The sequence below is a fragment of the Lithobates pipiens genome, unplaced genomic scaffold (assembly GCF_037356315.1).
Source record: "Lithobates pipiens isolate NorthernLeopardFrog02 unplaced genomic scaffold, aLitPip1_a1.2 Scaffold_13, whole genome shotgun sequence".
NCBI classification, from domain to species: domain Eukaryota; kingdom Metazoa; phylum Chordata; class Amphibia; order Anura; family Ranidae; genus Lithobates; species Lithobates pipiens.
In genome coordinates this window covers 387583091-387602869 of record NW_027507718.1, presented here as the reverse complement: position 1 = coordinate 387602869, position 19779 = coordinate 387583091, and the positions used below count along the sequence as shown (strand labels likewise).

At 42.0% G+C, this 19779-nt stretch overlaps 1 protein-coding gene across 1 annotated transcript in view; it reads left to right on the top strand.

Moving 5' to 3' along the window:
* Positions 1 to 19779, top strand: part of LOC143975198 (EF-hand calcium-binding domain-containing protein 6-like) — a 159004-nt gene that overhangs the window by 11612 nt on the left and 127613 nt on the right. The window contains exons 3-5 of the mRNA XM_077477308.1: positions 13230 to 13339; positions 15720 to 15820; positions 17305 to 17382. Coding sequence (XP_077333434.1) covers positions 13230 to 13339; positions 15720 to 15820; positions 17305 to 17382 — 289 coding nt within the window. The remainder of the gene's footprint in view (positions 1 to 13229; positions 13340 to 15719; positions 15821 to 17304; positions 17383 to 19779) is intronic.

The following is a 19779-nucleotide window of genomic DNA, read 5'->3' as shown; positions in this document are numbered from 1 at the left end:
AAAATAGGAGAGTGCAAAATCGGGTGCAGCTCTGCATGGTAGCCAATCAACTTTTAACTGTACCTTGTTTAATTAAGCTTTGACAGTAAGGCTATATTCGCACTGATCTAACACGGAAGTCGCACTTTGTCCTGAAACTTCAGGACCGACTTCCATAGGACTTCAATGGACGAGATCTGAATTTGATCCGACTTTGAAATGATTGCAACTAGTCCTTTGATCAATCAAAACAATTCCTTTGCTTCTGGAATGGATGAAATCTCACGCCAAATTTATTTTAAAACAATAACCGTTGGGTCACTCCCCTCTCCAAATCCTTACCAGGCCCTTTGGTCTGGTATGGATTTTGAGGGGTAACCCCTATGGCAAAAAAAAACAAAAAATAAATGCCGTGCCCCCCTCCCCCATAATCCATACCAGACCCTTACTCGTGGATGCAGCCCAGTAGGGCAGGAAAGGTTGTGACACAACGGTGGAAGCCAGCGGCGGAGGAGGAGTGTTTTTTATTTTCAGCGGGTCAGCAGCACAGAAAGAAGACATCGTGGAGGAAACAGAGAAAGAAGACATTGTGATTGTCGTGGGGTTTCCCCTCAAGATTCATACTAGACTGAAGGGTCTGGCATGGTCTTGGGGCGGACCCCATGCTATTTATTTATGGCAGCCTCCATATTTCTCTTTGCCAGAATTACTTGAAGTAGTGACTACTAGTTTGAGAATTTTCATAACTTGATTTTCGTATACAAAACACAGCAGAATTAATTATTTTAGCAAATTGATCTGAACCATGAAATAAAACCTATAAAAACAGGAAAACAGCACACAAAAAGGAAAATACTGCATGCAGTAGTAAATGAACCTTCAGATTCATTTCATATGGATTTTAAAGTGCTTGTAGAATTTGAGATGAAACCGTATACACTGCTAGGTGGTATGTCTTTTCACAGCCCTAAACTCTTCAGCTTTTTAATGATAAGTTACGATGCGCATAATGTTACAGCGGGTAACATGTAATTATCCAGTACCTGAAAATGTGCCACATTAGCAATTTGTAGTGTAATATATAACATATTATTAGTGCCTAGATTGTGCAATACAGGGTAGTATATTCTTAGCCTCAGTTCTAGCTTTTCGGTAGTACTGTTATAATAAATTACAGTATTTAATTCAGTTACATAGTATATGCTCATTCTTCACAAAACTTATCATACCCCCCAAAAACTGTTCCAGTGACACCAAGAGAGACTCATGATGGCCGTAGATGTAATGTTGGTCCTGCTGATCTGTTACACATATTGTGGTAGTGCCCCAAACTCCAAAGGTACTGATGAAATATTATACACATTATACAATAATACATTTCAGGTTTTAAGTCCATTAAATCCATGTATATTTCCCTTGGACACAGCCAATCACAGGTTGCTGTAAATGGTCAATCACAGCGGCCGTTTACAGAGCGATCGGCGTGGCCAATGAGAGATGAGCTCAAATGTAAACATATGAGATCATCCGTTATTGCCGGCTCTGCCTCCTCACACAGAGACCGTGTGTGAGGAGAGAGAGGTTCTGTGCTGAATCATGAGTGATTCCTGAGCACTCCAGTAAAAAAAACAGTAACGAAAAAACTTACAGTGCCCAAATAGTGCCCAATCAGTACCACGGTCCCAATTATCGTCAGTGCCATCTATAACTAGTGCCCATTTATGCCATCTGTGCCCACCTGTGCCCATCAGTGCCCATGTGTGCCATCAGTGCCCATTGTGCCATCAGTGATCAGTGCCTGTCTGTGCTGCCTCATCAGTGCACATCTGTGCCACCTCATTAGTGCCCATCTGTGCCACCTCATCTGTGCCACCTCATCTGTGCCCATCTGTTTCACCTCATCAGTGCCCATCTGTGCGGCCTCATCAGTGCACATTTGTGCAAGCAATCAGTGCACATCTGTGCCACCTGAGTGCCCATCTGTGCCGCCTGACCAGTGCACATCTGTGCAATCAATCAGTGCACATTTGTGCTGCATCATCAGGGCACATCTGTGCAATCAATCAGTGCACATCTGTGCCACCTCATCAGTGCCCATCTGTGCCACCTCATCAGTACATATCTGCGCCCATCTGTGGCGCCTCATTAGTGCAAATCTGTGCTGCTTCATCACTGCCCATCTGTGCCACCTCATCAGTGCATATCTGTGCCGCCTCATCAGTGCCCATCTGTGCCGCCTCATTAATGCACATCTGTGCAATCAATCAGTGCACATCTGTGCCGCCTCATCAGTGCACATCTGTGCGATCAGTGCCCATCTGTGCCGCCTCATCGGTGCTCATCTGTACCATCAATTAGTGCACATCTATGCTCATCAGTGCCGCCTCATCAGTGCCCATCAGTGCAGGCTTAGCACACATCTGTTCCACCTGATCAGCGCAGGCTTATTAGCACACATCTGTGCAGGCTCATCAGTGCCACCTCATCAGTGCCCATATGTGAAGACTTAGCACACACCTGTGCAGTCTCATCACCACCGGCAAGCATTGTCCACAACATGCTTTTCCGCCAAGGAGGCATACTAAATACTTTCCACTGCCGATGAGAGCAACGAGGAGCACTCTTTTTCAGATTCCCTTTCAAATTCAGATTTTGAGTCTGACGTAAATTATAAGACAGTCCTCAGTAGTGGAACACTGACAGACTCAGAGAAGGAAGATTTTCTGTCTGCCAAAGAAAGGTGTTCTGGTGAGGAGGCAGTGGCATCCACCAGCACTGCAGTGCCATCCACCAGCGCCGAAATGCCATCCACCAGCACCGCAGTACCTTGGCAAGAAAGGCCAAGTACCAGTAGGGTGTCACCTCAGCCCCAAAGGGCTAGGACCCATGCCAGCCTTCCCTATGCCCTTCAGAACCCCTTGTGGCTTCCTCCTAATTCAGGAGAAGCTAACCATCCCCCTTTCACTGCTCAGCCAGGAGTCCAGGTGGACATGGAGAATTTTGCTTTAATCATTTTTTTTTATTTCATTTTTACAGAGAACATGTTAGCGTCAATTGTGGCCCAGTGCAACCTGTATGCACAACAATTTATTTTGAATAATCCAACATCCTATTATGCCCACCCCTACGAGTGGAGAGACCTAATAGTGGAGGAGTTGAAGTTTTTTTTGGGCCTCACCAAAAAAAATTAATTGCGTTCCTATTGGTCAACCAACTCTATCCACCACATGCCGATCTTCTTCATGGTAATGCCCAGAACCAGATATCTCATGCGGTTCCTACATTTCAGTGATAATACCCAGTGCCCTCCCCGAAATGACCCAAATTATGACAGGCTTTACAAAATACTATGCCAATACTAAATTATTTTTCAGAAATATTCCCCCAGTTGTTTACCCTGGACCAACACTTATGTGTGGATGAGTCCCTTGTTAAATTGAGCGGCAGGCTTAAAATTAAGCAATTTATCCCCAGCAAAAGGGCCCGCTATGGGGTGAAGGTGTACAAATGATGTGACCGAGCCACAGGGTACACATATGCCTTCATAGTGTATGAAGGGAAGGACACCCAGCTGCAGCCCCCTAATTGCCTGGACTACTCGGGATCAAGCGGGAGAGTTTTTGGGACCTCAGATACCCCCTACTCGACAAAGGATACCACTTGTATGTAGACAACTTCTGCACAAGTCTGCCTCTGTTCCACAACCTTCATTGGAAGAAGACACCAGCATGTGGCACCGTAAGAAAGAACCAGAAGGGCTTTCCTCAAAGACTTGTCAATATGAAGTTGAGAAGAGGTGAGACGGCAAGTCTGCGAAACAAGGAGATTCTGGAAGTGAAGTGGAGGGACAGAAGGGATATCTGCATGTTGTCTTCGATCCACAATAACACCTACGTGGATGGCACCATCCAAAAACCAACATGCATCCATGAATACAATTTGTTTACGGGGGGAGTCAACTTCAACGACCAAATGCTTGAACCAAAGCTTTCCACAAATGGACATACCATTGGTATAAAAAAGTAGAAATTTATTTTTAAATGCTATGTGTTGGAAATATCTTATAAACTGACAACATTGTATAAAAAAAAATGTGTTTTAATTTTTTTTCCACATTTTTCAAAATTTCAATTTTCAAATGGGGTCATTTTGTGGTGCTCTAGGGCCTTCAAAAGTATAATAGGTAGTCAACATGTGTAATGTATGCTCCTTGAACACCTGATGGTGCTCCCTGCATGTTGGGCCTCTGTATGTGGCCAGGTAGTGAAAAAGTTCCACACATGTGGTATGGACAGGAGGAGTAGCAGAATGTATTTTGGGTTGTCATTTGTGGTATGCACATTCCATGTGAGAGAAATAAGCTATTACAATGACAATTTTGTGAAAAAAATAAAATAAAATCTTAATTTTTCAAAGAATTGTGGGAAAAATGACAACTTCAAATAACTCGCCATGCCTCTTACTATATACCTTGGAATGTCTACTTTCCAAAAAGGGGTAATTTGGGGGACATTTGTACTTTCCTGGCTTGTTGGGGTCTCTAGAATTGAGATAGGCCACCAGTACATCAGATGTGATCAATTTTTTATGATTTGCACCATAGCTTGTAGACTCTATAACTTTCACACAGACCACATAATTCCACTAATTTGGGTTATTCTTACCAAAGATATGTAGCAGTATAAATTGTGGCCAACATTTATGAAGAAAAATTGCTAATTTGCAAAATTTTATCATAGAAACGAAGAAAAATTCGTTTTTCTTCAAACTTTTTGGTCTTTTTTCATTATAGCACAAAAAATAAAAAACAGAGGTGATCAAATACCACCAAATGAAAGCTCTATTTGTATGAAAAAAAGGACAAAAAAAATCATTTGGGTACAGTGTTGCATGACTGGGTAATTGTCATTCAAAGTGTGAGAGCACCGAAAGCTGGAAATTGGTCTGGGCAGGAGGGGGGTTTAAGTGCCCAGTAAGCAAGTGGCTAGACCGCTGTATGGTCTTGGCCACCGTGCTGCTGCTCAGTTTCAGGGTCTTGACAATCTTCTTATAGCCTACGCCATCTTCATGTAGAGCAACAATTTTTTTTTTCAGATCCTCAGAGAGTTCTTTGCTATGAGATGCCATGTTGAACGTCCAATGACCAGTATGAGAGTCAGAGCTATAACACCAAATTTAACACACCTGCTCCCCATTCACACCTGAGACCTTGTAACACTAATGAGTCACATGACACCGGGGAGGGAAAATGGCTAATTGTGCCTAATTTGGACATTTTCACTTAGGGGTGTTCTCACTTTTGTTGCCAGCGGGTTATACATTAATGGCTGTGTTGAATTATTTTGAGGGGCCAGAAAACTTACACTGTTATACAAGCTGTACACTCACTACTTTACATTGTAGCATAGTGTCATTTCTTCAGTGTTGTCACATGAAAAGATAGAATAAAATATTTAAAAAATGTGTGGTGTGTACTCACTTTTGTGAGATACTGTATATGTTACTATGTCTGTAAAATGTACTACTACTACTACTAATAATAATACAAACAGTGCCTTAAAGTATTCATACCCCTTGAAATTGTCCTCATTTTGTCATATTACAACCAAAAGCATAAATGTATTTTATGTGATAGACCAACACAAAGTGACACATAATTGTGAAGTGGAAGGAAAATGATAAATTGTTTTCAATTTTTCTTTTCAAATAAATATGTGAAAAGTGTGGTGTGCATTTGTAAAGAGCTACCTTTACTCTGATATCTGTCCACATGACAACTATCACTCCACAAATCTGGCCTTTATGGAAGAGTGACAAAAAGAAAGCCAATGTAGAAAGAAAGCCATGTGGGAGACACAGCAAACATGTGGAAGAAGGTGCTCTGGTCAGATAAGACCAAAAATTTACTTTTTGGCCTAAAAGCAAAATGAGTGGTGGAAAATGAACACTACACTTCACCCTGAACACACCATCCCCACCGTGAAACATGGTGGTGGCAGCATCATGTTGTGGTACTATATTGTGATGGTTTTTGTATATTTATATGTTTCATATGCAATAAATTTTTGTATTCAATACATTTTTGTATAAAATTTGGTGTTCTCAGTCACTTTTAAAGTCCCGTTCCCGTGGGGGTGTGCTTCTTTGTATAATTAATTTGGGATGTGGTGACTGATTAACATTATTACTTTCCATGTGTATTGGTTTTTTTCTAATTTGGATGAGAGTTTGGGGTGGGGGAACTTGACTGGCCTGCACAGAGTCCTGACCTCAACCCGACAGAACACCTTTGGGATGAAATAAAGCAGAGACTGTGAACCAGGTCTTCTCGTCCAACATCAGTGCCTGACCTCACAAATGCGCTACTGGAAGAATGGTCAAACATTCCCATAGACACTCTCCTAAACTTTGTAGACAGCCTTCCCAGAAGAGCTGAAGCTGTTGTAGCTGCAAAGGGTGGGTCAACTCAATATTGAACCCTACGGACTAATGCCCTGTACACACGGTGGGGCACTCCAACCACAAAATCCGTCAGATTTTGGCTGAAACCTGTGTTGCATACACACGGTCGCACAAAGTTGTCAGAAAATACGATCGTTCTGAACGAGGTGACGTCAAACATGTACGTCGGGCCTTCAAATGGGCCAGTAGTCAATAGCTTTCATCTCTTAGTTTATTCTGAGCATGCGTGGCACTTTGTCCGTCTAAATTGTCTACACACTATCAGAATTTATGCAACCGGATTTTGTTGTCGGAAAACTTTAGATCCTGCGCTCAAACTTTGTGTGTTGGAAAATCCGACGGAAAAAGACCGATGGAGCCCACACGCGATCGGATTTTCCAACAACATGGTCCAATCGCACATTTTCCGTTGGAAAATCCGACTGCGTGTACAGGGCATAAGACTGGGATGCCATTAAAGTTCATGTGTGTGTAAAGGCAGGTGTCCCAGTAATTTTGGTAATATAGTGTAGTTTTGTTCTAAGTGCATGTTAAACAGTAGGTTCACACTATGCCAGTTTCCCAGTGGCTATGGTTGCACAGGCACAGTAGGCTATTCATTTCCCTACACAGGGAAAAGGTCTCTGTACTTTTTTTTTTTCACAAAATCACAGCCGCAGGGCAACCACATTGTGATATGCGCACTGTAGTTTCCACTGTGTTGGGGTGGCATTAAGAATTAATGGCATCCCCCTGCCTCTGTTAACAGTTTTTGATGCGGGTGCGATTACATGCAGTCCCACTCTCACATATAGTGTGAACCAAGCCAAAGCTCACCTTTTATTGAGGAAAAAATCATTCCCCTCTATATGGTCTATGTACAATACAGGGATTTTAAAAACATTGTTGTAGATTCATATCTATTTCTGCTTTGTGGATAAAGCTGTTTGTCTTTTGCATATGGATTCTGAATAGGAGTAACTAAATAATTATAATCAGCTGATGTACTTTCATGGTTCTTATGAGAAAAGTTGCAGGGTCTGCATCCATTTAGAAGTGATTAACCCTTAGGGATTATCTCACCAAAAATTACATTTCTTTTTGCAGAGGGTGTCTAAATCTTAGTGTAGACCAGTGTCGGCTGGTGGTATATTTTTTTGGGGGGGCAGCAATCCGTCTGCCGACACCCCCCTCTATCTAGGTTGCTGTCTTCCTCCGGGCGGTGGCTTTAACCTGCATTTCCTCCTTCCTCGGCTTGACGGTGGCGCAGCTTCTCCTGCATCTCCTCCTCCTCCGCAGCCAATAGAATTACTTCCTGAGTCGGTATTGGCAGGGAGGAGAATCAGGAAGACAATAGCGAACATTAATTTGCTACTATCACACAACTGGGTGGGCTTGGGGTGCAGTGCTCTGCACCCCAAGCCCACCCTTTTTTGAAGCCAATTAGAGCCTCCGGCTCTAATCACGTGCTTCTAAAAAAACACCTATTGGAATCCATGCATCCGGTGCCCCGCATGTAAATTGGGGGCCTGGGCACATGGATTAGGGGGCAACTTTTTGGAAAATTAATGATATAATCACACAAGCAGGAAATTACATTTCTGGGAAAGGTCTGTACATTAACAGTGTATAGAACACCTGCAAGTTGCCAAATTACAATGGCTGAAGATTGAAAAAGAAAGGCGATTTTTGATATGAACCACTTCCTGCCCTCCATATAGCAAAAGAACAGCCGGAAAGTGGTTATGTTATCCTGAATGGACGTCATATGACATCCAACAGGATAAACCAAGATCGGGCGCTCGCCGTGGCACGCAGAGCGGTGATTGTTGGTTTGGTGTGTCATTCTGACACACCGCATCTCCGATCTCGGTAAGTCTAGGATCTTAACCACTTCAGGACCGCCGTATTGCCAATGTACGTCAACACAATGGCACAGGCAGGCACAATCACGTAGATGTACGTGATTGCCTTCCAGCGGGTGGGGGGTCCGATCGGACCCCCTCCCGCTGGTTACGGCGGTCCGGTTCGCTCCAGGAGCGCTCCGTGATGAGGGGATGGCCGTTGGTTTTCGGCCACCCCCTCTGGATCGCTCCTGGCCAATGAGAAGCTTCCTCCCACTGTGTATTGTTTACACAGGAAGGAGGAAGTGATGTCATTCTCCTCGGGCGGTCTTTTTGACCGGACTACGAGGAGAAGACTAATAGTAAGTGTGCACCAACACTACACTGACATGTAGGTACACACAGGCACACAAACCCCCCCGATCCCCCCCCCCGATCGCCCCCCGATCCCCCCCGCCCCCCCTCCCCCCCCCCAGTCACAGTGTCACTGATTGCATTGATCATTTCTTTACTGATCAATGCATTCAGTGTCAGTTGTGACAGTAAAAACTGTCAGGACAGTTAGTGTTAGGTCCAGGGTAGCCCCCTATCACCCCCCAATAAAGATTTAACCCCCTGATTGCCCCTAGAGTTAACCCTTTCACCCCCTTTTGCCAGTGTCACTAAGCGATCATTTTTCTGATCGCTGCATGTGTCGCTAGGTAGCTAGTTATTTTTTTAGGTTCACCGCCAGGTTTTTATATCGCTAGGTACCCCGATATACTACCCAATAATGGTTTTAACCCCCTGATTGCCGCTAGTTAACCCTTTCACCCCCTTTTGCCAGTGTCACTAAGCGATCGTTTTTCTGATCGCTGCATTAGTGTCTCTACAGTCGCTAGGTAGCTAGTTATTTTTTTAGGTTCACCGCCAGGTTTTTATAGCGCTAGGTACCCCGATATACTACCCAATAATGGTTTTAACCCCCTGGTTGCCGCTAGTTAACCCTTTCACCCCCTTTTGCCAGTGTCACTAAGCGATCATTTTTCTGATCGCTGCATGTGTCGCTAGGTAGCTAGTTATTTTTTTAGGTTCACCGCCAGGTTTTTATATCGCTAGGTACCCCGATATACTACCCAATAATGGTTTTAACCCCCTGATTGCCGCTAGTTAACCCTTTCACCCCCTTTTGCCAGTGTCACTAAGCGATCCTTTTTCTGATCGCTGCATTAGTGTCGCTACAGTCGCTAGGTAGCTAGTTATTTTTTTAGGTTCACCGCCAGGTTTTTATAGCGCTAGGTACCCCGATATACTACCCAATAATGGTTTTAACCCCCTGATTGCTGCTAGTTAACCTTTTCACCCCCTTTCACCAGCGATCACAGTATAAGTGTCACTGGTGACGCTGGTTAGCCAGTTAGTTATTTAGGTTCCCCGTCAGGTTTTTATATAGCGCCAGGGACCCCCATATACTACCTAATAAAAATTTGAACCCCCTGATTGCCCCTAGTTAACCCTTTCACCACTGATCACCGTATAAGTGTTACGGGTGACTCTGGTTAGTTTGTTTTTTATAGCATCAGGGCACCCACCATTTATTACCCAATAAAGGTTTAACCCCCTGATCACCCGGCGGGTGATATCAATTAGGTTTTAGGGTCAGGGTCTGCGTCGCCCCAGGCAGCGCTAGGTTAGTGCCAGTACCGCTAACACCCACACGCAAAGCATACACCTCCCGTAGTGGTATAGAATCTGAACAGATCAATATCTGATCTGATCAGATCTATACTAGCGTCCCCAGCAGTTTAGGGTTCCAAAAAAACGCATTGTTAGCGGGATCAGCCCAAATACCTGCTAGCACCTGCGTTTTGCCCCTCTGCCCAGCCCACCCCAGTGCAGTATCGATCGATCACTGTCACTTACAAAACACTAAACACATAACTGCAGCGATCGCAGAGTCAGGCCTGATCCCTGCCATCGCTAACAGGTTTTTTTGGTAGCATTTTATATTCAAATCCGGAAGGCAGTGCTTGGTTTTCGGGGTCCCGTACGTGGCTAGGCTCCCAAAAAGTCCCCCACATGTGGTATCCCCGTACTCGGGAGAAGCAGCAGAATTTATTTTGGGGTGTAATTTGACTTCTGCCCATAGCATGTGTGAGCAATATATCATTTAGTGACAACTTTGTGCAAAAAAAAAAAAGTTTGTAATATTCCCGCAACTTTTGGCAAAATATAAAATATTCCATGGACTCAACATGCCTCTAAGTAAATAGCTTGGGGTGTCTACTTTCCAAAATGGGGTCATTTGGGGGGGTTTTGTGCTATTTTGGCATTTTATGGCCTTCGAAACTGTGATAGGTAGTGAGGAGTTAAATCAAAAATTTGCACCCTTAGAAATCCTGAAGGTGGTGATTGGTTTTCGGGGTGCCGTGCGCGACTAGACTCCCAAAAAGTCCCACACATGTGGTATCCCCGTACTCAGGAGAAGCAGCAGAATGTATTTTGGGGTGTCATTTCACATATGCCCATAGCATGTGTGAGCAATATATCATTTAGTGACAACTTGGTGCAAAAAAAAAAGTTTGTAATATTCCCGCAACTTGTGGCAAAATATAAAATATTCCATGGACTCAACATGCCTCTCAGTAAATAGCTTGGGGTGTCTACTTTCCAAAATGGGGTCATTTTGGGGGGTTTTGTGCTATTTTGGCATTTTATGGCCTTCGAAACTGTGATAGGTAGTGAGGAGTTAAATCAAAAATTTGCACCCTTAGAAATCCTGAAGGTGGTGATTGGTTTTCGGGGTGCCGTGCGCGACTAGACTCCCAAAAAGCCCCACACATGTGGTATCCCCATACTCGGGAGAAGTAGCGGAATATATTTTGGGGTGCAATTCCACATATAACCATGGCATGTGTGAGCAATATATCATTTAGTGACAACTTTTTGTAAAAAAAAAATTATTTTTTTTTGTCATTATTCAATCCCTTAGGACAAAAAAAATAAATATTCAATGGGCTCAACATACCCATCAGCAATTTCCTTGGGGTGTCTACTTTCCAAAATGGGGTCATTTGGGGGGGATTTGTACTGCCCTGCCATTTTAGCACCTCAAGAAATGAGATCGGCAGTCATAAATTAAAAGCTGTGTAAATTCCAGAAAATGTACTCTAGTTTGTAGACGCTATAACTTTTGCGCAAACCAAAAAATATACGCTTATTGACATTTTTTTTACTAAAGACATGTGGCTGAATAAATTTTGCCCTCAATGTATGACTAAAATTTAGTTTATTCGATTTTTCTTATAACAAAAAGAAGAAAATATCTTTTTTTTTCAAAATTTTCGCTCTTTTTCCATTTATATCGCAAAAAAAAAAAATCGCAGAGGCAATCAAATACCATCAAAAGAAAGCTCTATTTGTGGGAAGAAAAGGACGCAAATTTCGTTTGGGTGCAATATTGCATGACCGCGCAATTACCAGTTAAAGCAGCGCAGTGCGAAATTGCAAAAAGACCTCTGGTCCTTAAGGTGTTTATTGGTCCGGAGCTGAAGTGGTTAATCTATGCGGGTATGTTTGATGCTTTTTCAGGGACGTTCTGCAGTGCATTTTGCGCTTTTAAACCAGCGTATTTATGCATTTTTTGCATGCAGTTTTTTATTGCATTTTGCGTTTCACATTTTCTTTTCTCTTTAACCACTTCAGCCCCGGACCAATTGTCAGCCTAAGGACCAGAGGTATTTTTATAATAATAGTAATTCGCTGTTGTAACACCTGGGTGGGCTTGTAGCGCAATGCTCTGAGCCACAAGCCCACCCTATTTTTAAGCCTATTAGAGCCTCTGGTTCTAACCGGGTGCTTAAAAAAAACACCCCTGCTGCTGTAATTCAGGTGCCTGAAAGGGGCCGGACACATGAATAGGGGGTGGTGGCTGCGATGGATAGAGCATAAATAGGGGGTGGCAGCAGTGGATAGAGGGGGCGGCTCTCAGGCGCCCCTGATGGATGGGCCGCCACTGTTCAGAAGAGCAATTCAAATTAAATACCTAATAACTGTTTTACAGCTCTCTATAAATCTATATTGAACATTAAATGTGTATTTTTTGTGCACCAATATGGTGTAGGTCGGAGATGACTGACACTAGCTTTCATTTTGTTCAGGCAGCATCTGCACCCAAGGTTCTTTTGTTACTTTACAGATATTAGCAATTCCATTTGATATATGTAATGCTGATTTATATTAAAACTAAGATTTTTTATGAGATTCTTAATGAATCTAATCAATCAGCATAATATTACTTGCCCCCACCATGTTTATCAATAGGAGGACATGGAGGAGGAGGGAGGGGAGTGCCATTTACCACTGTGCTTCTCACATGGGTCACATGGGCTGCACAAATAAGAAAAAGGAAAGAATGAAGAGCTTAGAAGGGAACTAAAATTGAGCATGCTCCATAGAGGACACCAGTTGGTCTACACAATCACAACCTGCAGTGGGAACACAGAGAAGATGGGAGATACAGCTGAAGGCAGGTTCAACCAGGTATATTTCACAAAACACATGCTTTAGTGGCTTTGTGTGTATGAACATGTAATGAGAGTTTTTAATAGTCTGGGTTTAATGACACTTTAAATTACAACATGCCATGTGTAGCAATTGTGTATGGTATAATACTTTTTTAATTTGCCTTATTTTTTGAAAGTGTAGTTACCCTTTAAGTCCTGCCTATGCATTTGTGGCAAACATGTATTATTACATACGTAACATGTATTTGTTATACTCTTTTCATGATAATATACAGTAAGTCACATTGAGCACTTGATGTGTGACCGGATAATGACATGTAAAAAGTTGAATAAAAACCAAGGTCTGTGGTTGGCACCGGAGAAAGCTAAATATGTAGACATCATAAGCAGTAGCAAAATAGTAATAATAATGCATATGTGTGAAAACCAATAAATGTTTCCCTTCCCTGTTCACCTGCAGGTCAGAGGGCAGGCATTGCTAGTCGCGCTGAGAGCAGAGTAAGTACCGCCAGCAGTAGGTCCAGCCTTGTGTCCCGACCTGGAACCCAGCTAAGACTTGAAGTGGATGAGGTACAAATATAACCGTCAGTTTTTTTTTTTTAAAACTGTTTTATTGACTTTCCAGCAGGAGAATAACATCACATCGGGAACAGGGTTACATTCACGGTCAATTTACTTACATATGATAACTGTCACTTTGGTGTTAAGGAATGTGTGATTGACAAAGGGTATTTTTTAATATTTGGTGTATAAACAAACTTTATCACTGCTAAGGTGTATGGCACATCAGGATAACTGCTTGTTCTTTTATAGACAATATTTTTCTTCTTGTGTATCACGGTCCCCTTGAGGACTGCTTGGATTTACCTGCTCATCTGCATCAACATGACCCTGTAAACCTTCCAACCCACCTGACACTCTGGGTTCTGACATCTTTCCACAAGCACTTTTAAATGACATGTCACACAGATGAATATGATTATATTAACTCAGCTTTTACTGGAGTAGCTAAGTGGTATTGATACAAAGAAGAGCAATAGATCAACCGAGTTTTGAATAACAGCTCAGGCTTAAGAACAGTTTAACAGTATGAAGATACAATATACATATATGTACAGTGAGATGCCACCTGAAGCATGACCTGTAGAACAATAAAGGGTTAAGTGTTTAATGCAGAGAGTTGTACTCTAAAGGGGAACCCCAGGCCGGCCTTTTAAATCCTAATGAGAGATCAGACAGAATAAGGATAATGTAGGGTCCTTTAAATAGTACCGAGGTGCAGACCTGATAGTCTTCATCGGCAGTTGGAGCTCATTAGATTATATCCAATAAGGCACAGTAATGTATTAACAGACTGGCTGGCTTAAACAGGCTAATGGTACTCATTGAAATTGTTGTAGGTAGAGGTGTTTACAGTGTTCAAATAGAAGTTCAGTAAAGTGTTCCAAAGATAAATGTGTCTGTACACAGTGTTCCAATAAAGTAACCGGGGAAAGATTGCAGAATATGGGCAATTGCCCTCTCACCAATGACTGGACCGAACAAGATGCTTTGTAGGCAGCGACCCGGGATGAGACATCTGTCAATGAAGTTCGCCAGTGATGACCCACAGGTGCGGAGTGTAGACAAATGTGGTATTGAACTGCTGAGTTGGTGCTGTGTAGGTGTCTGATGAACAGCAAGCAGGGTAAGGCCCTCCGAGGCCGGTCTGGAATCACTTGAACACCGCCGCAACCTCTCTCGCCTGTCACAGAGAGGTGTGCATAATGCAAGGCCCAGGAAAGAGAGCGCATGGGACGGATATCCGATCTCCTTTATAGTCTCTCAAAGAAATCCCCTGGATGGTGGCAAGGATTTCTGGGATGTGTAGTAGCCCAGCATTAAAGGAAGCGATAGAGGTATTTCTACACACAAAAAGACAAAAAGAATAGGAGGAAAAACCATGCTCAAAATATTACCATAAAATGTATTAATAAATTAATAAATACTCCTCCATAATGTACAGTTGCTACTAATAATCATCATCCTTGTCTTGGCTTCATTACCTTGGAAAGTCACTGATCTGGAATAAGCATGGACCAGAATTACAGGCCTGAAGCATGAATCTTTAAAAAACAGTCAGCAATGGTAGCTTTTAAATAGTTTTCTCCCCTTTAGGGATATTTTTTCCTGCACACACACACACACACACAGAACACAGAATTTTTAGAAGGAGAGCATTGGATTGGAATGCCGACCGTACCCTATTCCATTATCACACTTTTCTCTTTTGTAATTCATTTCTAAAACATTTTGGGGCTGAGGATATAAGTGCTCATAGCTCCCAACTGTCCCTGAATTTGAGGGGCTGTCCCTGATTTGGAGCAATGTCCCTCTGTCCCTCATTCCTCCTCATTTGTCCTTCATTTTGGTCTGATCTATATAGATGTATATAAAATGCACTTGTTATCTATCAAAAAGGGTTTACCAGTGTTAAACTTGTCATGTGATTTTGAATTTGCTGCATTTGTAAATTCCAAAAGCCAATATGAAGAAATAGTAGTGGTAAAAAAAGCACTTGTGGGTTTAACCAATCTTGTTTTTTATACAATTCCCCTTTAAGGGGGTGTGGCAAGGGGTGTATCATATGCCTGCATACTTTTTGCTGATAGGTGTCCTTCACTCCCATCTCAAAAAGTTGGGAGGTATGTCAGTGCATACATACATGAATTATAGAATTATGTGTGTTATATGAGATGTTTAGAATGTGAGAGCCCAAAATCAGCGGTCCTAGAGGTAACACAGTAAAAGTGGCCCACATTTGACGCATTATATTTATTTTTTCCCCCCCTGTTTCGCATGTTAAATTTTGAAACATATTACAGTATATTAGATACAAACTGTAGTTTTTATCTTGTACACACCTTTTTACTTCTGCTGCTTACAAAAACCACATTGTTGTGTGTTGCAGTTGGAGTATGTATTACGTGAGAAGATGAGGTCTGGTGGCTATTTCAGTCTCAGGCAACTGTTTAAAAACAATGATCCAGAGGGCAAAGGACAAGTAAGCAGGTTAGTGGGTTTCTAACTAAATAAGAATGTGTGTAATTAGAAATAAAAAATCGCAAATTCAGCAGTTATACAAAACTCAAAGTACCATACAAGTAGCAATTTCACTCAGGAATTGTGCTGCAGCATGAAAGTATTATTTTCCAGCATAATCTTAGATTGATGATCACTGTAAATGTTCCCTGTTACTTTTGAAGTCGATATCAATGTCAGTCCTACATTGGTCCATTGTTTCAGTGTTATAGTCAGTGTCAATTCCCCCATTATATTAAAGTGGATGTAAACCCTCACATATACCCAGTGAAGTGAACAGCCTCCGATGATGCACAGTTATGAAAAAAATCTCCCTACATAAGTTTTACTTATATATCTGCTGCCTTCAGCTTGCTATATTCTTTAGAATTCTTACATCATGTTAGAATTTTTACATCCTCATTGAGCAGTAGGATTGTAGTCTGGACATATACTGTGTGACAGCTGATTGGAGGAAAGCCCCCCCCCTTCACATGGCAGAGAAACAAAGATACTTTCAGAGCTGCGCTGTGACAAGACGAGCTCTCTGCCAATCACCCACCCCGACACAAATTTCAGGCTAGTTTTATCTCCCATCTTGGAGAGCTTGTCAGAAGTTATGCTGATAACTGAGTAACAAAACAGCAAAAAGATGCGGGACCCAGGGCTTTGGAGAGAGATGAGTAAACACTGCACATATATATGCCTAGTTTAAATTTCATGAATCGAGTTTACAGCCACTTTAAAGGTCAGTGGAATGACTCCTTTACAGTGCTGATGGGCCTTCTTTTATTTATGGAGCCTATAGTAAGTCACCACAGCAACAGCTCCCCAGTCCCAGAGATATTGCAGCTAACCATTTGGTGACACACAGAGATTAGTCCACTCTCTGCTCTGTACCCAGGTGACACTGGCTGTTGACACTCCTGGACTCAGCACTCCAGATACTGCTAAGGCCGCCATTATCCAGCATTGTTGGTGCACACTAGACAGCGATCTGGGCGCCCTCATGGCAAGTGGAAGCTGTGTCCACTACAGCCTAAGAAGTTGCAGCTATTTCCCCCCCTCCTGGCAATCTCCCTCTGAGAAATGCAGTTCAAAAACTCTTGATTACAGTAGAGTCTCTCTCTCTGTCTTCTGGACTACAGTTCCCACAGTGTAGTGCTGCCAGTCTTGTGCTTTTAAAGTCTTCCTGCTCAGCGGCTCCCTCCTCTTGCTGATATAGCTTTTAACTAGTTAAGCACCAGCAGGGCAGCAGCTACAGAGAGCAGATGCAGCCAGTGTTTCTCTCACTCTCTATTCTTAGCCAAGCACCCGCCTATATGTAAAAGAACGTGAGGAAACCAGCAGCTGCAACATATAATCCAAGCACACCACTCATGTTAAAGAAGTAATTGGCATTGCTTGAGTCCATATTATTCTTAGTTGCCAGCTCTCACAGCTATCCTATGTCATTGCTATCTTGTACCTTACAGAGATGTTCTGCTAATGATGTTAACAAAATTCCTTGGAAGAATTATAAGCTCCAGACAATATCAGCAACTTCTTTTAAGGTATGTAGCTATAAACCAATTATTACATTTGTCACTTCGCTTGTGAACTACTTTTTTATTTTGTGGTTTGATTGGTTTTAATATTTAAAAAAAATATTTTATCAACTCTTGGGATTTTTTTATGTTTCCAATTCAATAAAGGCACAAATCCTTACCTAGTCTTTTATTTTATATAGATAACAATAATAATTACCACAATTTAAAAACAAATTGTGTATAAAGAAGAAAGTTTACTAATATGTAGAGGTGATTGTAGGGTTCTTTTTTTATTTTATTTTTTTAAACAACAAACATATTATACTTATCTCCACTGTGCAGCTTGTTTTGCACAGAGTGGCCCCGATTGTCCTCTTCTGGGGTCCCCAGTGGCTCTCGTGGTTCCTCCCCACATCAGATAACCCCCTAGGAGAAGTGCTCTCCCGAGGGGGTTACCTTGCGGGCACGCTCCCGAGTCCAGCATTCTGCATCCATAGCCGCTGAATGTATGACTGAATGTATGACCACCCCCTCGGCGCCCGCATCATTGTATTTAATTGACAGCAGCGGAAGCCAATGGCTGCGCAGCTATCAATCTATCCAATCAAGAGCCGAGAACCCGGGGCAGAGAGAAAGCGTGTCCCCACCGGGTCAAGTTCCAGGGCTCAGGTAAGTAAAACGGGGGGGGGGGGGGCAATCACTGCTAGGTATTTTTGCATCTTAATGCATAAGATGCATTAAGGTGAAAAAACATGAAGGTTTACAACCCCTTTAAAAACGTTTTCCTTTTTACAAAGTGAATTTTCAATGAGCTTAGGGAATGTTGTGCATGCTTCAATCATCCAGTCATGTGCAAGCTAAAATTCTTTATTTATTTATTTCACATTGGACAAATTATAAATATATGTTAACTGTTAACATGTTAAAGGAAGTCATACAGTATAGGTATGAAATGGGGTATTTCTCTCCAGTGAGCTTTTTGGTGTAGTTTGCATTTTCTACCACTAGATGGTAGTGGTGCCTCGGGTTAAAGGCAAATCTGTTTGTTTTTTTGGATAAATAAGAGATGGATCAGAACATCATCAGGCTTTATTGCTGGCTGTTGCGGAGATTTACCCTCCCTGTTTGTCCTTTTTACCATTATCATTGTAAGAGAAAGTAAAATAGATCCTACATTTAATTGAGGGGAAATCTTCCAATGGGGACACTAGTTCTGGTGACCTGGGGGGCTCCAATGAATTTCCTTACTTTGCAGGGATTTTCTCACACTTCCAGTTTGCTATGAAACAGGAAGTGAAGGTAAATCTCCCCAATGGGATAAGATGGGAATAAAAAAAAACTGCTAGTGGTTATACCCTCCCTTACTCTATCCAAAATGGTAAAAAGATTTGCCTATAGTTCTACTTTAAATAAAACTAATGGCAACATTTTTTGTTTTTGTTTTGGATAGAGTGGAGGTTAGAAAAGTGGATGGCAATGCATTCATTTAAAAAGTTTTTTTATTTTTCTTTAAATGTAATAACTTATAACAAAACTATTACCCTTACTTACAGATTAGCCCACTAGGTGGTGATAAAGACTATTTTACTAACCTACTGACAAATTAACTAAGGCCCCATGTACACGGGACACTGTTAAACGTATGTTCAGAGGCAGTTGGACACTTTTTTCATCTTCCCCTAAACTCATTGAATGTTATCTTATGTGACCATGTACATAGACTCATTTATTGCCATTTTTATATAGTTGCGTTTAACAGCGTTTCTTTGGAAGCAAAAGAATGGGTTCAGATGCCAAACACGCCTAAACTGGGCTAAACATCTGTACATCTGTATATATTTATATAAATATATATATATATATATATATATATATATATGCACATACCTCCTCACTAACGGACGTTCCTCTGGTGACCCACTCTTCCTCATGTTGGTGTCCATGCATGTCAGACCGGGTCGTACTTTTTCAAGTAGAAGGTCAAATGTGGCAATGGACATGCGTGTGAAATTAAAAAATGTCAGTAGGTACGCAGCTGTACATACATCTTTACCAAATATCCTGCCGACATTCGCTGTGCAATCAAAGGATGGGTCCAATAGCGACGAACTCTGATTCTGGACCCCTCACGCAATTTTCTATGTCGTTCTAGCCTCATCAAGAGCATTTTATCACATATGCTCGTAATGGGATCCATTTCCAAAAAAAGCACAGGAATAGAGGCAAATACAAGTAGACAACTGCTCTCTCTGCTGCTGCTACTCACTCTGGTCAAAATGGGCTGAAATAGTTAACCTACAATGTTTTTTAAGCTTGGGGAGGGTCTTAAATGAGGTAATCCTAATAAACGCTTCTAGACGCAAGCACGGTTAAAAGTGGCATGCAAACGCAGCTATACGGGCATTTTAAACGCCGGTTTCA